Here is a 19,018-nt window from a genome sequence, read left to right on the forward strand (position 1 = left end):
GAATTGGAAGAGGAAAGTTGTGTTTCTCTTCTTTACGTTATAATGGGCTTGATTTTACCAGCAAAAGGCCCAAATAAGAGCTTCTTGCTGAACGAGAGGGTTCAATCGTCACCTTATACCATCTCTACTCATTGCCGTCACCGGTGAGACTTCCTCCTCCTAATCGACGTTTGAGATGCATTCTCGCTCCGCCCTACTCTCCCGATTCCTCCGTCCGGCGTCGAGATGCTTCTCCTCTTCCTCTCCGGTCACCGTAACGCAATCTCCCAAGAGCCTCGAGGCTCTTCGAGCTCGGCTGGCGAATGAGTCGCCTTCCCTTACCGATTTCATCCACGGCGATACCTATTCGGTGGAGGTCGGAACCAAGAAGAAGCCTCTCCCGAAACCTAAATGGATGAAGGAATCTATTCCCGGCGGCGAGAGGTATGTCCAGATCAAGAAGAAATTGAGAGACCTCAAGCTTCACACCGTCTGCGAGGAGGCTAAATGTCCCAACCTCGGCGAGTGTTGGTCTGGTGGCGAGACTGGAACCGCCACCGCCACGATCATGATCCTCGGGGACACATGTACACGCGGCTGCAGGTACCTCCTCTTAATCCCCATCATCCCAGAGAAATCTTTCCTCTCTGAAAAAGGGGCTAATTCTCTATATATATTTTTTTTTAGGTTTTGTAATGTTAAGACATCGCGTACGCCTCCACCGCCTGATCCAAATGAACCTAACAATGTGGCCGAAGCTATTGCATCCTGGGGAGTTGATTATGTTGTGATCACCAGTGTAGATCGAGATGATTTACCTGATCAGGGGAGTGGCCATTTTTCTGAAACAGTGAAGAGATTGAAAGTCTTGAAGCCGGAGATGCTGATTGAAGCACTAGGTAATAATCATCATGGGATTAACAGTTTGATCGTCATGAGTTTTTTCTCTTTTTTGTAATTTTCTTTTTTCTTTGGTGATGTAGTTCCTGATTTCCGTGGAGATGGTGGATGTGTTGAAAAGGTTTCCAAGTCAGGGCTTGACGTCTTTGCCCATAACATTGAGACAGTTGAAGAGCTTCAGAGTTTTGTGCGGGATCGTCGTGCTAACTTTAAGCAGTCGCTGGATGTGCTTAGGATGGCTAAGGACCATGCTCCTGCAGGTACCCTAACAAAGACTTCTGTAATGCTGGGATGTGGAGAGACCCCTGATCAAGTGGTCCAGACTATGGAGAAGGTGAGAGCAGCAGGGGTTGACGTTATGACATTTGGCCAATATATGCGACCGTCTAAGCGGCACATGCCTGTAGCTGAGTACGTGACACCAGAGGCCTTTGAGAGGTATCGTCTTCTTGGCATGGAAATGGTAATTGTCCCTTCCTTACTTAAAAAGTTTTATTAGCTGAGAAATACTTTGGGAAAGAAAGCTAAATGGAATGCGTTGATGGTAAACAGGGATTCAGGTACGTAGCATCTGGGCCGATGGTGAGGTCGTCGTACAAAGCAGGAGAGTACTACATCAAGTCGATGATAGACGCTGACCGAGTTGCTTCTCCTTCTACCACATCCCTTTAGATACCCACTCAAGATTACACTATCTGCATATGTGAATTCTTTCACTTTATTGCTTTGTATTTTTTTTTTCTGCGGGTTTCACTACACTTATCCGAAGCGTTCTGAATAATGATGAGAAAATGTAATACCATCGTTGTTCAGTCTCCTCCAGTTTGTGTCTAGTTTCTTTCTCATACTTCCATTGTACTCCTGGAATACTTCTCTGATATATACGACTCTGCTCTGTCAGAGCATTTTCGTCCAGCTGTATTGAACTTGAAAGTTGAAACAGCAGTGGTGGCCTGGTGGGGACTAACCATGAACTGAATAAACCATTTTTTTACTTAAGATTGTAGAGTGATGATACACAGAGAAAAATACTTTTCACGTCTTTCTTATACTTTTTCTAGATATTGCTGCTCGTAAAAGCTGGGATCACCAATCCACCGTTAAGACCTTGGTGCAGGCTGAGCAATGAACGTGGGGACATCCTCTCTCGGCATTATGAACCTCTATCTATCACTTTTTAGATTAACAAATGTTCAAGACATCGTAGACTTGATGAAGATCATCGGCATTATGAACCTCTATCTGTCCCTTTTTAGATTAACAAATGTTCAAATGTGTTCGTTGATACTTATATTTGAAACCATGTGTATATTTTGTTTCTCATTGCATCATCAATGATACCTTTCTATGGATGTTTTCACTGCTACTACTGAGATGACTTGTGTGAGAAATACATTATTTGATACACTAAGTCTGTTTGGTAGCCTTCTCTTGGTCACAGAGTGGCTTCCATTATCCCTTTTGCATCAGCGTATCATATAGTTATGATTGGTTTACAGGTTTGGTCATTAAATAATCACTCATCAGAGTCTAGGGAATTATAAAAAAAAGTTTGTTACATTCAATCTGATAAGTATATGCATCAAAACTTTAACACGATGGTTTTACCAATGAATTTAATTTGCATCAAAATCTGAATTTATATATGTCATTATATAGTAGAATTAGTATTAAGTATATAGTATCTACAGCTAATTGGAGAGTCTTCTTTAACATGTTACTGCATGAACATTTTGTTTATTTAATATATAATGGTATCTAAAAATGAATTCATCTGACGAACATGACACAATATTCTCTCTTTTTGTAGACAGATATAGAGAGATACAAAGAGACAAAGAGATGGCACACATATGACTAAACGAAACGGCTGGTAAAACAAAAGGTTACTTATCTAACCAAGACTCAGGACATCAAAGTAGACCCGTTTGCATCTGGGATATGCTTATTTGTTGACAAATTAATAATACTCAGGGTAGTGGCACCGGTGGAACTTGGCCGTTGCTTCCTGCTCCAGCTCCAATGGTTGGGGTTGGAGCTTCATAACCGGGGTTCGGGACAAGCGTATCATCGCCACCAGGGAGTTGGGTGCGAGGTCCGGCCCCTTGTCCACCATTATATGATGGGATTCCCCCACCTGTAAGGGGAGCTCCGGTGACAGGATTGTAAGGGTAGAACGGCTTCTTACATTTAGGAGGCAGCAAGAACCTTCCAACACCGGGGATGAGAATAGTTGGTTTGGGCTCAATGGTGACAAGAAAGTCAGGGTGTTTGACATCAGTTGTCTTAGGGGACTTGGGTACGTGACGTAGTCCACTCACCTTGTCTGCAGATCCAAGCAATAGGCTTAACAGCACGACAGTAACTGCACAAGTGAGAAGGGAAGAAGCCATTATTTGATCTTGTTGTAGAGAAGAAACTCGGGAAAGTTAAGACTTAGGATGAAGTCTCGTGTGTTTGTTTGGCCTTGAGGAAGGAAGGCGTGTGTGTATGTATGTATGTAGTAAAATACTGAGCTAATTGTGGGAACATTTAACGAAGGTGAGATGATATGGTTGAAAATAAAGGGTGTGTAACAAATGGGTAGTGTGGTTATTATTAGCGAGCCTCCAAAGTTTGGTGGTAACAACGTAGACACGTACTTTTGTTGTTGCCTTTTAATTATAATTCTGTCTACAGCTTTGTTGTTGCAGTCTTAAATGCGGCCTCATGGACCAAACTACAGTGGGCCTGTGGGATAGCCCAAATGTAGGTGAGTGGCTTTCATCTAATTTCCAAATATTTTCTTTAGTGGATCTGAAAATGGGATAAAAAAAGAGAAAAAAAATAAACTAAAGACGCATTTTATACGTACACATCTCATGTACCCGGAGAAGAAAAAAGGAAAACAAAACGGTTGAATGCGTAAAATAAGTGTAGGAGAGAGGCTGATCATGGGACAGGGTAGGACTTATTGTTGCACATGCACTTATAAGCCATTGGACATGTCTCAGCCTCTTCCAGCGTTGCACACACAAAGCTAACCATCACAAGACGGCATGGGGAGCATGAGCCACAAGCGTGTGAGCAGTCTGGCAACCTAGACCCAGCCACCTGCACGGTGTCCGGCCTCCTCCTCTGACGCTTCAATGTCCCTGTCATCCCCACATGATGATGACCTGCACATGAACAAACTTAGAGACTTGAATATAGTAAAAGAGGTGTGAGGTGAGAGAAAGAGAGAAAAGCACACATACTTGGATGGGAGGGTGTTGGTAAATGCCTAGCCAAGAGAGAGCCAAAGAAGAAAGAGAGGAATACAGCAAGGAGAAGAAGAGTCTTCATGATATATTGTAAGTCGTATAGTAGAAGTAAAATTTTTGAGATAAAGTGGTGTGTGGTACGTACGGCAAGAAACAAGGTATATATGATCGTTAACATAAGGTTAGGAAATTGAAGAGACTCACGGTAGAGAAGAGGAAAGTCACATGAAAACAAGATCGAACACATATGGAATGATATAAATTTTGAGGAGATGTAGTATGTGAAGCCTAATTAAAAACTCTTGAACTCCATTCGTGTTGCTTTGGTGAGTGTCATGAGCTTCCTCTGTGAAAAACTGAAAGTCATACTTTTGTTTGCAATCACCTTTAATTTATCTTTTATAACCCTTCTTTTGTGTGACCTGCATTAATGCCCCCAATTAATGTTCTTACTAAAATTTAAAAATAAAAATAAAAAGGTTGAGCATTTGCTGAGATAGAGGATGAAGGGACATTTTCTTGGGCCTGTGTTATAACATCTATATATATAGTAGAGTTATTGTATATATACATGAATTCATATATAATTACGTACAGATTATACAGAATTGCACAATTCTTCTGTTATCCATTTGAGTCATCTCAAAATTCTGACACTAGCTACTACACTTTCTTAGCAATCAAATTAAATGTTCACTTTAAAATGACATCTTAAGTGATAAAATATTTAGGTTTTGAATGATTGCTCCTTACACTCCATACTACATATTGCGTACTAACATTTTAATATGGAATAGAATGGACTATAGTATATATAAAGTAAATATTAGTATTCACAACACCATAAAATAGTATGTATAACACAATATCATTATGAATGGCAAAAATCAGATTATAGTATGGAGTGATGTGTACAAATTTTTTTAAAAAAAATTAATAATATTTTTTTTATTAATAATAAGAAGATGATTGTAAAATTACAAATCAAAATATATTATTAAGTTCAAATAAAGATATCTGTAATGCTAAATAAATTCAATAAATTCGATTGAAGAGCTTCAATGATTGAAGAGAAGAGAGTACTCTCATGCTCTAGTTTTTGTTTTTTGGGAATATGATTTTTTTGTTATAGATTTTAAAATTTATGAATGATCATATATACACATTTTTTAAAATACAAAAGAAACACTAGTTTTTTTTTATAAATGGAATAATGTCGAAGATCAGCATTTGAAGAGTGTCGAACAAGCAATAATGACTGACTAACGCTCATCTTGAAACTCAACCTTTTAAAAAGATGGAATGTGATACACCGAATTTTTTAAAAAATTGATATAATTGTTAGAATATCAAAAATTCGTTTGCACAAAAAAAAAGAAACAAAATAAAAAATTCAAGGAAATCTAGCTACTTGGACCCAAATTAAAAAAGATTTATTTTTCTAATTATTCAAAAAGATATTATAAACCTATATATATTCTTACAATTATAACAACTATATCTTATTTATAAACTTTATTATTCATGTGACGTAATTATTTACTTTTGAGGTTGAATGTTCCATGTTTTATTCACGCCCGCCTTACAATTCTTGGCAGACATACATAATAACATATTGATCCAATTCCAAACCAATTGGCATTAGAAAGTTATGTATCGTGTATGGTGGTGATAATGACATGGGTAGGGCAAAAGGAGATAATTTTTAATCGAGTTGGTTGATACGTTAAGTTGAATGAGATATAAGCTTTTTCTTATTCGTGTGTTACAAATTTGGTCGGTTTTGTTTATGTCTTTTGTAGGTGGATATATATATATATATATATATATATGAAGACCAAAAATAAAAAAATCAAAGCTGACTTTGACGACAAATTGCAAACCCTCGAGAGATGATATGAATAAGCCTAATTAAAATATACACGTTACGTCGTAATCACATTCTCATCTCATGTCATCCTTAGCCGCGGTTAGCCGACCATAATTACTATCAACAAAGTATAAACTGTATGCACATATTTGTAATAATTAAGAAGACCAATAAAGAATGTTTCACCTTCCAAAGAATAAACAGAAGAGGGTGTGGTACGTACTTGAGAGGGGCTAAGATATTTCGCTTAGTGATATCTGTCAACATCTTAGTTTTGCTCCGATATAAAAAAGGGGAATTTTTTTCCATTATTTCATAACCACACAACAAATTGAAAGAAACGAAGGAGAAATAGAAAGTTTTGTTCTTTTTTTATTTTCTCAATCTTAGATGTCTATTACACTTGTCATTCATATTTATAGAGATATAAAGAGTTAACCTAAACTCTAGAGTTTTTAGGAGTGTTCCAACTGTACTCTCACGAGGCATCTCTATCATCACACAATTGTAGGATCTTAAAACGATTATGCGTCGTCACCTCCGTACCATTTTCAGACTGTACTTGTTGTGTTAATCTCTTTTCTCTGTCTTTTGCAGAATGTCGTTGCACAGGATTGGAGTTGGACTTTGTTGGACTTAAGCTGGGCTTCGGCTTCAGACCTGTTCTTGAAACAGTGTCGTTTTGAGCTTCAGTCTTTATACTCCCCCTCAAACGTGGTGTAGGTGGAACAACAACACCAAGTTTGCGACAAAGGGATTCAATGGGTGCCTGCGGAAGCGACTTTGTAAATATGTCAGCAAGTTGATATTCAGCTGGAATATGATTGACAATGATATTCCCAAATGCTACTTGTTCTCGAACATAGTGATAATGAGTGGCAAAGTGCTTTGTGCGAGCATGGAAACTTGGATTAGATTATCACAGAAAAGCTCTGGCTTGTGAAACTGAGGAACTCCAAGGTCTTGTAAAAGATTCACCAGCCATGTAATTTTAGATGTAGCTTCAGACATAGCCCTATATTCGGCTTCAATAGAGCTTTTAGAAACAGTTGGTTGCTTTTTGGAAGACCAGGATATGATGTTGTTGCCATGAAACGTACAGAACCCGCCAGTGGAACGATTAGAGGATTGGAAACCGTTGTAATCACTATCACTGAACACCCTCATTTTGTAGTCTGTATTTTTATTGAAGGAGATACCCATTGTGGTGGTTCCTTTGATATATCTGAGAATGCGCTTAAGCAATTGAAAATCTGAGACAGTAGGAGCATGCATTTTATGACACACATAGTTGACTGCAAACTGGATATCAGGCCTAGTTAAAGTTAGGTACTGAAGTTTTCCTACTAGGCTTCTGAAGTATTTTGGATTTTTGAAAAGCTTATCTTGCATTGGTGTTCTGTTGAGCTGTTGTGACAGAGGAGTAGCAACTGAGGAACAATTGGACATCGCTGCTTCTATAAGGAGGTCCTCTGCATATTTTTGTTGAGAGAGAAATAAACCTTGAGGATGAAACTGAGCTTGAATCCCAAGGAAGTAATGTAGTTCTCCCAAATTCTTCATTCTGAACTGTTGATTGAGCGCATCAAGCAGAGAATTAAGCAAACCAGATGAGTTTCCTGTGATCACCATATCATCAACGTACAAAAGCAAGAAGATGGCATCATTGTTTTTGGCACAAATGAATAGAGATGGATCTCTTATACTGCAAAAGAAACCAAACTTCAGTAGAAAGTTACTGAATTTGTCAAACCATGCTCTTGGAGCTTGTTTGAGTCCATAAAGAGACTTATGCAATAGACACACATGATCATGATGTTCTTTATCAACAAAACCTTCTGGTTGCTTCATGTAGACGGTTTTGGTAAGGTCTCCATGGAGAAAGGAATTTCGAACATCCATTTGTTTGAGTTCCTAATTCAAAAGTGTAGCAATATGGAGAACTGCTCGAACTGTAGGTGTGCGAATGACAGGACTATAAGTCTCGAGGTAATCAATTCCTTCTTCCTGTTTGAAACCTTGAGCTACTAATCTGGCTTATCCAGAGATCCATCAGCATTGAGTTTAACTCTAAAGATCCATTTGGAGCCCAACACATGTATATCTGGTGAAGGAGGAACAAGAGACCATGTTCTTGTAACCTTGCAATTGTCCATTTCTTCATTCATTGCACCATTCCATTTTTCATCTTTTAATGCTTCAGTAACAGTAGTAGGCATAGGATGAGATACTTTATGTGATAGCAAAGCATATCTTGGATTGGGCTTGTGAATACCGGTTTTCGATCTTATAACCATTGGATGAATTGATTCAGAGACTGTTGAGCCTGATACAATCGGCTGAGGCAAAGATGGAGGAATGTTGTTGCCTATAGGAACAAGGTCTGAGCTTGCCGTACACTGAGTACATTCCTCATCAGAACTAGCCGAAAGCTCAGGTGAAACATTGTCATCTTGTGCTTCATGAGTGATCAAAAGTGATGATCTTGTAGGAGTAACAGAATCTTCTTGAACCAATGGTGTAGGAGTGACAAGGTCTTCTTGAACCAATGGTGGAGAGCATTCTTGAGTCGTAGTAGACTGAACTGAACAAGCATAAGGCGTCTTGAGCCAAGCAGTGTACAATGGAGTGGGCACAAACGATTGTGAAGATGCATAAGTATCCATAAAAGGGAATGATCCTTCATTGAAAATAACATGTCTGCTCAAGTAAACACGGCCAGTAGGAGGGTAATAACAACAATAACCTTTATACTTCTCTGTATAGTCGAGGAAGACACACTTAAGTGAACGAGAATCAAATTTTTTTTGAGCATATGGCCGAAGAGTAGGATGACAGGCACAACCAAATGTTCGCAAAGCGGTGTAGACTAGTGCTTGACCATTCAGAGCTTCAAAAGGACTGATTTTGTCAGCAAGAACAGTGGTTGGTAAGAGATTCAGAGATAGTTTGCAGTAAAAAACGCCTCTACCCAATAATTCTGAGGAGTTTTACTTTGAAACATAAGTGTGGGAGCCATTTCTGTGAGCTGTCTATGCTTTCTCTCTGCTAATCCATTCTGTTCTGGAGTGTGAGGACAAGAGATGTAATGCTGAATACCAGAATCATGTAAGTGAGCTAGAAATTTCTGACTTATAAACTCACCTCCTCCATCATACTGAAAAATTCCAATTTTATGTTGCAGAAGATTTTCTACTAAAAATTGATACTTGATGAAAATAGCACAAAAATCAGACTTTTTCTTGAGTGGATAAAACCAACAATATCTTGAAAAATTGTCAATGAAAACTACATAGAACCTGAATCCTTGAACAGAGGAAACAGGAGAGGGAACCCAGAGATCACAATGAACTCTCTCTAGTGGTCTAGAAGCATGAGAAACAGAAGAAATAAATGGCAATTTCGAACTCTTCCCAAGCCGACATGATTCATACACCTTGCTGGTACTTTTATTGATTTGAATCGCCTTATTGGTAGATAAAAGTTGGAGGACTTGAGCATTAGGGTGTCCCAATCTTTGATGCCAGATTTCATCGGAGGTTTTGATTTGTCTGGTAGAGTAGAACGTCTGAAGCTTTTTATCCTACAACTTATAGAGACCATCACTTTCCTTTCCCTTTGTCAGGAGTTTGTATGTTTCCTTGTCCTTCACAAAAACATCATCAGAATCAAAAGTAACAGCACATGGATAGTCTTTTGTTAGCTTTGAGACTGACAAAAGTGATTTTGCTATTCCAGGACAAACCAGAACATCATTTAAAGGATTACCTGAAGTTGATGGAAGATTTGCAGAGCCAGTGTGAGTGATGGGAAGGTAGTTACCATCACTTGCCATCACAACATCATTGCCAAAATACGGTTGAACCTTCTGCAGACGCTGTGTTGTATTGGTGATGTGAGCCGTTGCACCCGAATCTGGATACCAACCATTATCATCAGTTACATCACTGATATGCAGAGCAGAAAAAGCAGACGCCACATTGTTTGGCTTTGAGTACTCTTCATCAAACCGATACCAACAATCAATCGCATTGTGACCTCTCTTGCTATAGATCTGACAAACGGGCTTGTCACTTGAAACAGTGGAAGGATTTGCAGAGGAGAACTGTTGATGAAAACCTCTTCCTCGAGTTGAGTAGTTACCACGTCCTCTGCCTCTGTTTCCTCTTCCTCGATATTGAGAGCTTGTGTTTCTCATGGTATTAAAGGCCAAATGTGGAGAAACATCTGAGGAGACAATGTAACTTTGCAAGCAGTCATCAAAGCCAGTCAAGCGAGAGATCACACTTTCATAAGTGGGTTCAGGTTTTCTATTCATAGAGTCTTCAATAACCGTGATTCTCGGTTCATACTCACGACCTAAACCTCTTAAAGCAGCAAAAATCTTCATCTTTTCACTAACAGGGTCTCTAATAGAGGCAAGTTGATCACATATATCTTGAATTCCCCTAAGATAATCAGACATGTTCTTTTCTAGTTTTTCAGCATTTTGGAGACGCCTCTGTAACTCAAACAAACTAGAAGATGAGGTGCGATTGAAATGAGAAACCAGAGTGTTACATACCTCTTGTGCAGTAGAGCAGCCAACCACCAGCCTTAAAACGTTCTCACTCATAGATCCAAGTAACCATACTTTGACAACTTGGTCAGATCTGGACCAGAGTTCAAAGTCAGGGTTAGAGATCTCCTCAACTTTACCCTTGGTGTCGTTACGGATGGGAATCGTTTCTCGCGGTGGCTTGACAACTCCATTTACAAACCCTAGCAAGGCTTGTGTCCTCAGGAACGATTTAAACCGTGATTTCCAAATCATATAGTTCTGCTCAGTGAGCTTGATGGTAACACAGTTTGAGATATGTAACGAAGGAGAAGAATAGAGTTCCATGGTTCCATCCATGGCTCTGATACCATGAAAGAAATGAAGGAGAAATAGAAAGTTTTGTTCTTTTCTTATTTTCTCAATCTTGCCATTCATATTTATAGATATACAAAGAGTTAACCTAAAATCTAGAGTCTTCAGGAGTGTTCCAGCTGCACTCTCACGTGGCATCTCTATCATCACACAATTTCAGGAGCTCAAAACGATTCCGCGTCGTCACCTCCGTACCATTTTCAGACTGTACTTGTTGTGTTAATCTCTTTCCTCTGTCTTTTGCAGATAGCCGTTGCACAAGATTGGAGTTGGACTTTGTTGGGCTTGAGCTGGGCTTCGGCTTCAGGCTTGTTCTTGAAACAGTGTCGTTTTGAGCTTCAGTCTTTATACAAATCTCCCTGTTTCTCCTGTTCTTGCTTGTTTTTGTAAAAGACAAAAAAAAGACGTTGCTACACTGATTCCTCTTTTCTTTCTCGTTAACTGAAAAAGGGATAGTGAGAATAATATATGGCTACTGCTAAGAACAAGGGAAAATCCATCAGGAGCCTTGGTACCAAAGAAACGGAGAAAATGGATGAGATAGTGTTGGAGGAGGAGGAGCTCCAATTTAGTAGCGACAAGAATAAAGATTCGAGTTCTGGCTTGGTCATGTGGTTTGGTGATGCTTCCTCTTTGTCTCAAAGAAGTTTTAGGAAGACCAGAACCTTCGACCGACATAATACTTATGCTACTCTTCAACCGCCACCAACAACTACTACATGCTTTGTCCTCGTCTCTTCTTCGAGGGTAGCTTTTCCATTTTCCCTCGCTCCAACGATTCAGAATCAACAACCGTTTTTATACCGGAGTGACCTTTCAAGACAACACAACAACAAATGATCTCATTCGGTCATCAACTACAGGTGCATCCATGTTTAGCACAACAACAACAACAACAACTACTCTTGTAGTAATGTAGAGACATTATGAAGCTGAGCCTCAGCGGAAGAATGATGATGATGAACATGTTAAGACAAGAAGGTGATCTGCCACCGCCGATTCAACCCTTCAGTGCCACCAAGCTATATAGAGGGGTCAGACAACGCCACTGGGGGAAATGGGTCGCCGAGATCCGTATGCCGTGAAATAGGACACATCTATGGCTAGGCACATTCGATCAGGCAGAGGAAGCCGCTATGGTCTACGACCGCGAGACCTTCAAGTTGAGGGGTGAGACCGCCAGGCTCAATTTTCCTGAGTTGTTTCTCAATAAACAAGAGTCAACTCCGGTGCATCAGCAAAAATGCGAGATGGCGGCGAATACTAGTGAAGAAGCAGGCAAGAAAGGAGAGGATGATTCGGGCGCGTCATTGGCAGTGGTAGGGGTGAGTGAGGAGACGGCGGGGTGGACCGAGGCATGGTTCAATGCAATTCTAGAAGAATGGAGACCTGGAAGCCCTCTATGGGATGATTACCACTTGCCAATTTCTAATCACAAGGCCGATCATGACGCCCTACAAAACTCTTCGTCTTATACAGATTAGAAACTTTTTCACCTTCACTTGTTAGAATATGTTGAAAAAGCTTTTTCAGTTTTTTCAGATTAGAAGTTTTTTTCATTAATTCCCACACGTTATGATTCTATTGCCGACATTTTTCTTGATCGGTAATAATATATGAATCTTAAAAATGGGGGTAAACCATTAGCTTTACATTTGTTCGACATCATTGTAATATAACTGCCCATTTGTTAGCTAAATTTGATTGTCAAAATACTATGGTATAATCGGATTGTTTTGATCTACCAAACTGGTTAACAGAACAATTGTACTATAATTTTCATCATTCATAAATAAAATCACTTTTGGTCGTAAAATAGAAAAAAAAAAAAAATCTATGGTGTTTTTTTTTCTTTTTTTCTATTTCATCTTTGACTCTTACCATAGAAAAAGAGTGAGAAGATCAGTGTACTAATAAGAAAAGAATTAAGTTGAATTCGGATGAATAAACGACTTTGTTGTACAATTGATGAAAGAGAGAGGGTGAGATTCCAAAAATAAAAAAAAAGGTCGGAATTTTTTACATCCTGTGGGCTTTGACCAGGCTTTAGCAAAAATGTAAAGTAAATGGGCCTAGGCCTAACGTGGACACGTGTCATATTACCGACAGACAACTAGTGGAGTTGGATAAGCCAAGCCACTCCAGAAATCCCAAAATCAGGAAGATTCAACCAGGAGAGGAGAGGAGAGGAAAGGAGAGCCATCATCATCCTTCCAATGGCTACTATCACTTGAGAGAGAGAGAGAGAGAGAGATTTTTGATTGATTTAAGGCCAAAAGCAACAAACTCTTCCCTCCCAACAAACAAACTCTTCTTCTTTCTCTCTTTCAATTCCCCCCCCCCCCCAAATGGCTGCAACTGCAATCTCTTCTCTTTCCTTCCCAGCGTTGGGACAATCGGACAAGATCCCCAACTTCCCGCCTTCTCGTCCTCTGGCCTCCGCAATTCGCATCTGTACCAAGTTTTCTCGCCACTCTTTGACTTACCGTTCCACTTCCAGATCTCATCCTATCCACTGCATGTCCAGTGTTACCGCCGCAGGTGAATTCTCTCTCTCTCTCTCTCTCTCTCTCTCTTGCTATCCAGGTTTCACATTTTTTGCTCATACATTACACTAGCTTTAGTCTCAAAGAATGTTTGTGGATTGTTTTTTTTCTTCTTGTCAGATGATGTGCCTCCTGTATCAGAGACAAAGTCGAATTTCCTAAAAGCTTACAAGCGACCCATCCCGAGTATCTACAACACGGTTTTGCAGGAGCTCATTGTACAGCAGCATTTGATGAGGTATAAGAGGACTTATCGTTATGATCCTGTTTTTGCACTTGGCTTTGTCACTGTATATGATCAGCTCATGGATGGATATCCGAGCGATCAGGATCGAGATGCCATTTTTAAAGCTTACATCCAAGCCTTGAATGAGGATCCTAAGCAATACCGGTTAGCTTGCTCTCTGCCTTCCCCTTCCATCTTCTCCTTAGTCCAATTCTCTCTTTCTTCTTTCTTGTTCAAGTTTTCTTTCGTCCCTCTTCTTTCAGAATTGATGCGCAGAAGATGGAGGAATGGGCACGAAGTCAGACTTCTGCTTCCCTTGTTGACTTTTCCTCTAAGGAAGGAGAAGTTGAATCACTTCTGAAGGACATTGCAGGAAGAGCTGGGAGTAAGGAGGGTTTCAGTTACAGCAGGTTCTTCGCTGTTGGGCTCTTTCGTTTGCTTGAGCTTGCCAGTGCCACTGATCCTACTGTGTTGGACAAGGTGATTCTATTCGTCTTCCTTCGGGTTTGCCATCTTAAAACTAACGGCTTAATCATGTTATATCTAGAAACTTATTGGGGATCTAGAGGAAGAAATAATGTCGCTAGTTTTTTTTTCTTCTTTTCTTCTTCATCTACATAGATAGATATCCATTTTGTTCCCCAGCAATGTGCAACTCTCACATCTCACATTTTTCCTAGAGGTAATTTTGATCCTTGTCAGTGTCTCATGGAACAGCTTTGTACATCCCTAAATATCAACAAGAAAAGCGTGGATCGGGACCTGGATGTGTATCGTAACCTGCTGTCAAAGCTTGTCCAAGCCAAGGAATTGCTTAAGGAGTACGTCCAAAGGTACTGGATACTGTTGCTGAATCCTATCTATCTACACTAATTTTAGAATATACGGTGCTTATTGCACGATGGCAAAGAGCCTAACTCGGATATTTCTACTTTTGGTTACACAGGGAGAAGAAGAAGCAAGGGGAAAGAGCCGAATCCCAGAAGACTAATGAAACAATCTCCAAGTGTCTCGGAGATACTCTGTATAACCCATCTTTCTTAGCTGAATGGAAAGCGTAAAATAATCAAATTGTTCCGTTTTTTTGTTTTGTTTTTAGCAACAACTCTGCCGAATATATATATATATATATAAATCTGCTCATTTCTAATAACACATTTCAGACGTGTACATGTTTGCCTTTCCTTTCGGTTACATGAGTTTCATGATGTTATTCCATGTGGTATATATACATTGATGAGGTTAGTCTTGTGCTGTTAGCCTGTTACTTTGTATATGACAAGCTTGTTTAAGATTTAGGTGCTGCCTTCAGAGAAAATGTGACCAACCATGAACATTTGAATTCCTCCTCCTTGATGCCCTGCCTTTTTCATTACTGTGTTCTCCCTATAAAAAAAGTCAGATTCTGTGTTAAGGAGTTGCAACAGATACTCCTCAGTTGGAACATCTAAAACAGTTTCGCCTTTGGCGGCTTTGCGTGTAATACAGAAGGGAAAAACGGCGTTGCTATAAATCAAGATACATTATATTAAGCATGAACGACCAAAAAAAAAAAAAATGAAAAGAAAAAAGATGGGTACCAATCTAATATACCAGTTGCTGCTAGCTGGCTCCTTTATGAAAGAGCGACAATAAGAGACCAAGAAAATAATGCGTAGAATCAACAGTGAAATACTGCAAATGGTTAACTGTCTAACTAAGTTGAGAAATATCAACCTCATCAGGAATCTTGAAGGTATCCGCAGCACCAAATTTTCTAAATTCCTCGCCTTCAGCCACTGATTCGTCTTCATAATCATCATACTCTTCCGCACCATCCTGATGGCGGGGTGTTAAAGGGTCAAACACGCTTCTGGACCGGCAGTCATGAGTTGCAAGCATGTTCACTTGGCCAAGATGTGAAATCTCTACCATCACAGTTTCATCATCCAGTGGCAGTGGCTGTTTCCAGGGCTCCCCATCCATCCTCATGAATGTATGGTCGGTTGCACCTTTGTGAAATTCGAAGCGAATGCGATTTGCCTAGCCACAGAAGTTATCATTTGTATGAACTCAATCATCATTCTCTATGTGTGGTGTGTGTGTGTCCTTGTTACTTTTAACTTGTAAAACTCTTACCTGGGCAAGTCGTGTCCCATGTCCATTTGGAGCAAGAAGAACAAGACCATGCCAAGCATTTCTAAACCCAACAACCTCAATGAGGCCATCATCTACAAATGGTGGAGTCAAGCCTCTCTGTTGTGTCAGAACAAATAAACATGCATATTATTTTTACCATGGAGAAGATAGATACAGAAACTTATGTGTAGCACTCACGCAATATCAAGAGTTTTTAAGACCTACATCGCGTTGTTTCCTGGGATTAGGTGTGCCCCAAGGATTAAATCCTCCAGAAAAGCTGGGCAGATTCAGACATACAATTGACCTGATGCTACAAGAGCAGAAACAAATATCGGGATTGGACTAGTTTATATTCGAGCATGAACAGCGTATTGCAAGAGAGAAGGGCATTGCTTTGGTATATTTGAGATGTAACTAAATATAGTTAAAGGTCCCACACAGAAAAATCCCCGACTATCCAACATGTAATCCTGGACTGAAACTAGTGATCCCTCAGGACCATAGACACTGGATGAATAAAAATTACCTATGTGGTATGTGAAGGTCGTGCCACTGGCCATTTCTAGTTGCAATCTTAACCTTCGCAAGTTGAGCTATATTCCTGCAGGGGAAGCCATATAGTTTTCCTTAATGATGCGCAAGAGAGCAAAATCATATATAAACAGAAACTAAATTACAACCAAAAGACTGGAAATGTAAGAAATGTGGACAACTTAACCGAAAATATAAAACCAGCACAAAATTATATTGGTTAGCACACAATGAGACCCAAAACAAAAAATGAACATATATGCTGAAAAGAATCATGGACACCAGAAGTCCCATTACAGACACTATAACAGTATACTAAAGACAAAAGATAAGGCAGTAGTGTTGGAGAGCATTATAATCATTCATGTCCAAGAATCCTTTACTTTATAAACAAATAAAAATGTGAAAAATGAAACTCAGAAACAGAAAAACAGTGAAACAAAAAGTATGTCTACATATTACTAACCGTGAAGCAGGGTGGAAAAGAGAGGCACAAAACCATCCTTGCGTGCAACCAAGCTTTACATACGTACTCTGGCATTGTGAGAAGGGAGTGTGAAGCCAATGCAACATATTTATTCTTTGTTTAGTATATAGCTCCGAGTGAAGGAAGGGGTATGAAAAGAGAAGGTGTAATCCAAAAGGTCAAAATTCAAAAGAACAAGGTACCTGATTAACCAGCTGATTCTTAAACTTTTCAGGGTGCAGCTTCCTCTCAGAATGAAACGCATAAGATATCTGAGCATCCATTCCTGCATAACACAATAGTTAGCACTGCCACGTGGGTCATCAATTGGTTTTGTTGATTAAATTTCCATAAAAACAACCGAATAACTTCATGGCGGTTTGTAATCCAAATAATAAGATAGATATGATTGTTAGGTCATCAACCATCTGACACTGCAAGATCAAAACTCCGTAGGGAAACTAGATAGAGTGCTAATTTGCTTATGGCTTGTTGGAAATCCAAAGTTAGAAGGAAGCAGAGAGGAGCAACCGGGGGGGGGGGGGGGGGAGATATCTCACCGAGGCTAAAGTAATTCCAGAATCCCCCACGAAATGTGTGGCAGCCTTCCTGAGAAATCGAAGGGTGTCTTCTATATAAGAAAAAAAGAAAAGAAAAAACAAGGACAGCTATTTAATGGCAGGAAGGTTACCTTATTAAGTTCATCTGTTGGAGAAACACGGTGAAATGCATGTAGAGAATGTGGTAACTCAAGAGGTGCAACAGGATCACAAGAACCACCTTCCTTAGGAGTTTTCATCCTCATAAGTATGTGCCAACTTGAAGCAGAAATGTATCCAGCAGTTATAGTTAGTCACCAAAAGTAAAGACTAGCTAAAACTGTGGACACAGACAGAGAGACTGATAGATGTTGTTACATTACTTGTCAATCTTCATCTCTTTTGCCTTCAACACTTGATCCAAAAACGACTCCACTGCATTCCTATCTGTTCCTGGATTTTTCTTTCCCTGTAGAAAAGCAAAGCAAAGCGCAGGTATTAAAAAAACATAGCCAGCCCAAAGTAACTGAGGAGGAAGGTGAGGAGTGCGTAAGTTGTAACCCACCCATCCAAAAGCAAAGGGAAGGTTATTTCCTGTACCCAAAGGTACAGTGGCAATTGGAGGAGGGTGCGATAGTTTAAGGTCACATACAACCCCAAGGAGCCAGCCAGCAGTGCCATCACCTCCTGCAACCTTAAATTACATAAATAAAGATGGGATGAATGACAAGATATGTTTCTGGTTTTATTAAAAAATAATAATAATAAATATTATTACAATGATTTTTAATTTCTCCCGAATTTGACGAGCGAAGTCATCATCCTTGAGCCTCTCCAGGTTAAGATAGATTCTGCGGAGCACTTTATCGGGAGTCTCTTGGCCAAGATCAAAGACCTGATTGTGATTGAGAAGAGATCGGTAGGTGAGAATGAGTTCGCCACCCAACTGACCACCGCTTTTGGAGTTGATGAAGACAAGGACGGGGCTCGCAGGTGGTTGAAAGGTGGGGAGAGCCTCCTCCTCCTCCTCCGCTTCCTGCAACAGGACGTACGTAGGGATGTAGAACTCCTTGAGAAAATCTGATAAAGTATTGTATCTATCCATCTGGATTTTGGAGAGAGCGTGAAAGAAGAACGAAGAAGATGATGATTGTTCAAATTCAAGTTCCAAGGGAAAGGAATCGGGATCTGAGAAAGTGAACTTTTAAACTAATTATAATATACTTTTCTTCCTTTAAAATAATATATATGAGAAAACAAAACGAAGAAGCAGAAGCGGAAGAAAGATTCATTTCAAGGAAATGCTCCACACGTGCGAGATTCTTAGCAGCCACGGCTGCCACGGACCAGTTGGCCCTTTTTCTGATGCGGACTCAGTCAATCATCCCCTATATTAATAGAGAAAGAGACTTCTGAAAAAAGCTCATATACGTTGTTAGAAAGCTATATGTATTTTTTTAGTAAAATATTTTTAAATTTTCTACTTAATTACATTAACATGCCATTATAATAAAAAAAATAGTTGACTGAATAATAAATGAATAATTTTAAATTGGTTATTCTAAAAAAGATATTTTAACAAATTCTCATAATAATTAAATATATAATCATTTCTCACATAAGTTTAAATATCACATATTAAAACTAAGTAAATAATTACGTACTATTTTAAGGCAAAATTTTACT

The 19,018-nt window shown here is 39.4% G+C and overlaps 5 protein-coding genes and 1 pseudogene across 10 annotated transcripts; 3 read left to right on the plus strand and 3 right to left on the minus strand.

Annotated features, from left to right (window-relative positions):
- The first annotated feature begins 14 nt into the window (after positions 1–14).
- On the plus strand, positions 15–1,794 carry LOC147950410 (lipoyl synthase, mitochondrial-like). The gene is made up of 4 exons (XM_087463079.1): positions 15–582; positions 667–878; positions 963–1,342; positions 1,432–1,794. The coding sequence occupies exons 1-4, from the start codon at positions 176–178 to the stop codon at positions 1,549–1,551; spliced, it is 1,119 nt and encodes a 372-aa protein (XP_087319205.1). The 5' UTR covers positions 15–175; the 3' UTR covers positions 1,552–1,794.
- Positions 1,795–2,587: 793 nt separating this feature from the next.
- LOC104766737 (protein EPIDERMAL PATTERNING FACTOR 1) lies at positions 2,588–4,487 on the minus strand. The gene is made up of 2 exons (XM_010490677.3): positions 4,116–4,487; positions 2,588–4,037 (listed from the first exon to the last, which is right to left on the minus strand). Exons 1-2 carry the CDS (start codon positions 4,366–4,368, stop codon positions 3,811–3,813), a joined length of 480 nt encoding a protein of 159 aa, XP_010488979.1. The 5' UTR covers positions 4,369–4,487; the 3' UTR covers positions 2,588–3,810.
- Positions 2,601–3,360, minus strand: LOC104775054 (putative cell wall protein). The gene has a single exon (XM_087463088.1). The coding sequence runs from the start codon at positions 3,270–3,272 to the stop codon at positions 2,850–2,852; it is 423 nt and encodes a 140-aa protein (XP_087319214.1). The 5' UTR covers positions 3,273–3,360; the 3' UTR covers positions 2,601–2,849.
- Positions 4,488–11,371: 6,884 nt separating the features above from the next.
- On the plus strand, positions 11,372–12,387 carry LOC147950411 (ethylene-responsive transcription factor ERF053-like; annotated as a pseudogene).
- A 633-nt stretch (positions 12,388–13,020) lies between these two features.
- LOC147950412 (protein THYLAKOID FORMATION 1, chloroplastic-like) lies at positions 13,021–14,845 on the plus strand. The gene is made up of 5 exons (XM_087463103.1): positions 13,021–13,444; positions 13,570–13,840; positions 13,939–14,155; positions 14,393–14,508; positions 14,622–14,845. The coding sequence occupies exons 1-5, from the start codon at positions 13,252–13,254 to the stop codon at positions 14,734–14,736; spliced, it is 912 nt and encodes a 303-aa protein (XP_087319229.1). The 5' UTR covers positions 13,021–13,251; the 3' UTR covers positions 14,737–14,845.
- On the minus strand, positions 14,784–18,755 carry LOC104766736 (diacylglycerol kinase 5). Of its 6 annotated transcripts, none has more exons than XR_015564504.1 (12): positions 18,111–18,755; positions 17,898–18,026; positions 17,716–17,801; positions 17,485–17,611; positions 17,354–17,402; positions 16,997–17,079; positions 16,794–16,861; positions 16,323–16,397; positions 16,019–16,106; positions 15,794–15,910; positions 15,256–15,697; positions 14,784–15,061 (listed from the first exon to the last, which is right to left on the minus strand). XR_015564504.1 is itself a non-coding variant. In XM_010490675.2 (12 exons), exons 1-12 carry the CDS (start codon positions 18,435–18,437, stop codon positions 14,984–14,986), a joined length of 1,533 nt encoding a protein of 510 aa, XP_010488977.2. In that variant the 5' UTR covers positions 18,438–18,755; the 3' UTR covers positions 14,784–14,983. The 6 variants fall into 6 exon arrangements, 3 of the variants coding, with proteins under 3 accessions (XP_010488977.2, XP_087319226.1, XP_087319227.1); XR_015564506.1 differs by having other exon boundaries at positions 15,992–16,106; positions 18,111–18,699; XM_010490675.2 differs by having other exon boundaries at positions 15,392–15,697.
- Positions 18,756–19,018: the final 263 nt, after the last annotated feature.

Source organism: Camelina sativa, chromosome 1 (genome assembly GCF_030686135.1).
Source record: "Camelina sativa cultivar CO46 ecotype springtype chromosome 1, ASM3068613v1".
Classification (NCBI taxonomy): domain Eukaryota; kingdom Viridiplantae; phylum Streptophyta; class Magnoliopsida; order Brassicales; family Brassicaceae; genus Camelina; species Camelina sativa.

What these genes read in the sequence shown, in the direction of transcription:
- LOC147950410 (XM_087463079.1), top strand. Translation starts at nt 176, where the DNA reads ATGCATTCTCGCTCCGCCCTACTCTCCCGATTCCTCCGTCCGGCGTCG. An exon ending in GATGCTGATTGAAGCACTAG is followed by an intron (nt 879 to 962) that starts GTAATAATCATC and finishes TTGGTGATGTAG; the next exon opens with TTCCTGATTTCCGTGGAGAT. An exon ending in GTCTTCTTGGCATGGAAATG is followed by an intron (nt 1,343 to 1,431) that starts GTAATTGTCCCT and finishes GATGGTAAACAG; the next exon opens with GGATTCAGGTACGTAGCATC.
- LOC104775054 (XM_087463088.1), bottom strand. Translation starts at nt 3,272, where the DNA reads ATGGCTTCTTCCCTTCTCACTTGTGCAGTTACTGTCGTGCTGTTAAGC.
- LOC104766737 (XM_010490677.3), bottom strand. Translation starts at nt 4,368, where the DNA reads ATGTGTTCGATCTTGTTTTCATGTGACTTTCCTCTTCTCTACCGTGAG. An exon ending in ACCAACACCCTCCCATCCAA is followed by an intron (nt 4,038 to 4,115) that starts GTATGTGTGCTT and finishes GTTCATGTGCAG; the next exon opens with GTCATCATCATGTGGGGATG.
- LOC147950412 (XM_087463103.1), top strand. Translation starts at nt 13,252, where the DNA reads ATGGCTGCAACTGCAATCTCTTCTCTTTCCTTCCCAGCGTTGGGACAA. An exon ending in GTCCAGTGTTACCGCCGCAG is followed by an intron (nt 13,445 to 13,569) that starts GTGAATTCTCTC and finishes TCTTCTTGTCAG; the next exon opens with ATGATGTGCCTCCTGTATCA. An exon ending in GAGGATCCTAAGCAATACCG is followed by an intron (nt 13,841 to 13,938) that starts GTTAGCTTGCTC and finishes CTCTTCTTTCAG; the next exon opens with AATTGATGCGCAGAAGATGG.
- LOC104766736 (XM_010490675.2), bottom strand. Translation starts at nt 18,437, where the DNA reads ATGGATAGATACAATACTTTATCAGATTTTCTCAAGGAGTTCTACATC. An exon ending in ATCCCAGGAAACAACGCGAT is followed by an intron (nt 15,911 to 16,018) that starts GTAGGTCTTAAA and finishes CTGACACAACAG; the next exon opens with AGAGGCTTGACTCCACCATT. An exon ending in ATGGGACACGACTTGCCCAG is followed by an intron (nt 15,698 to 15,793) that starts GTAAGAGTTTTA and finishes TTCTGTGGCTAG; the next exon opens with GCAAATCGCATTCGCTTCGA.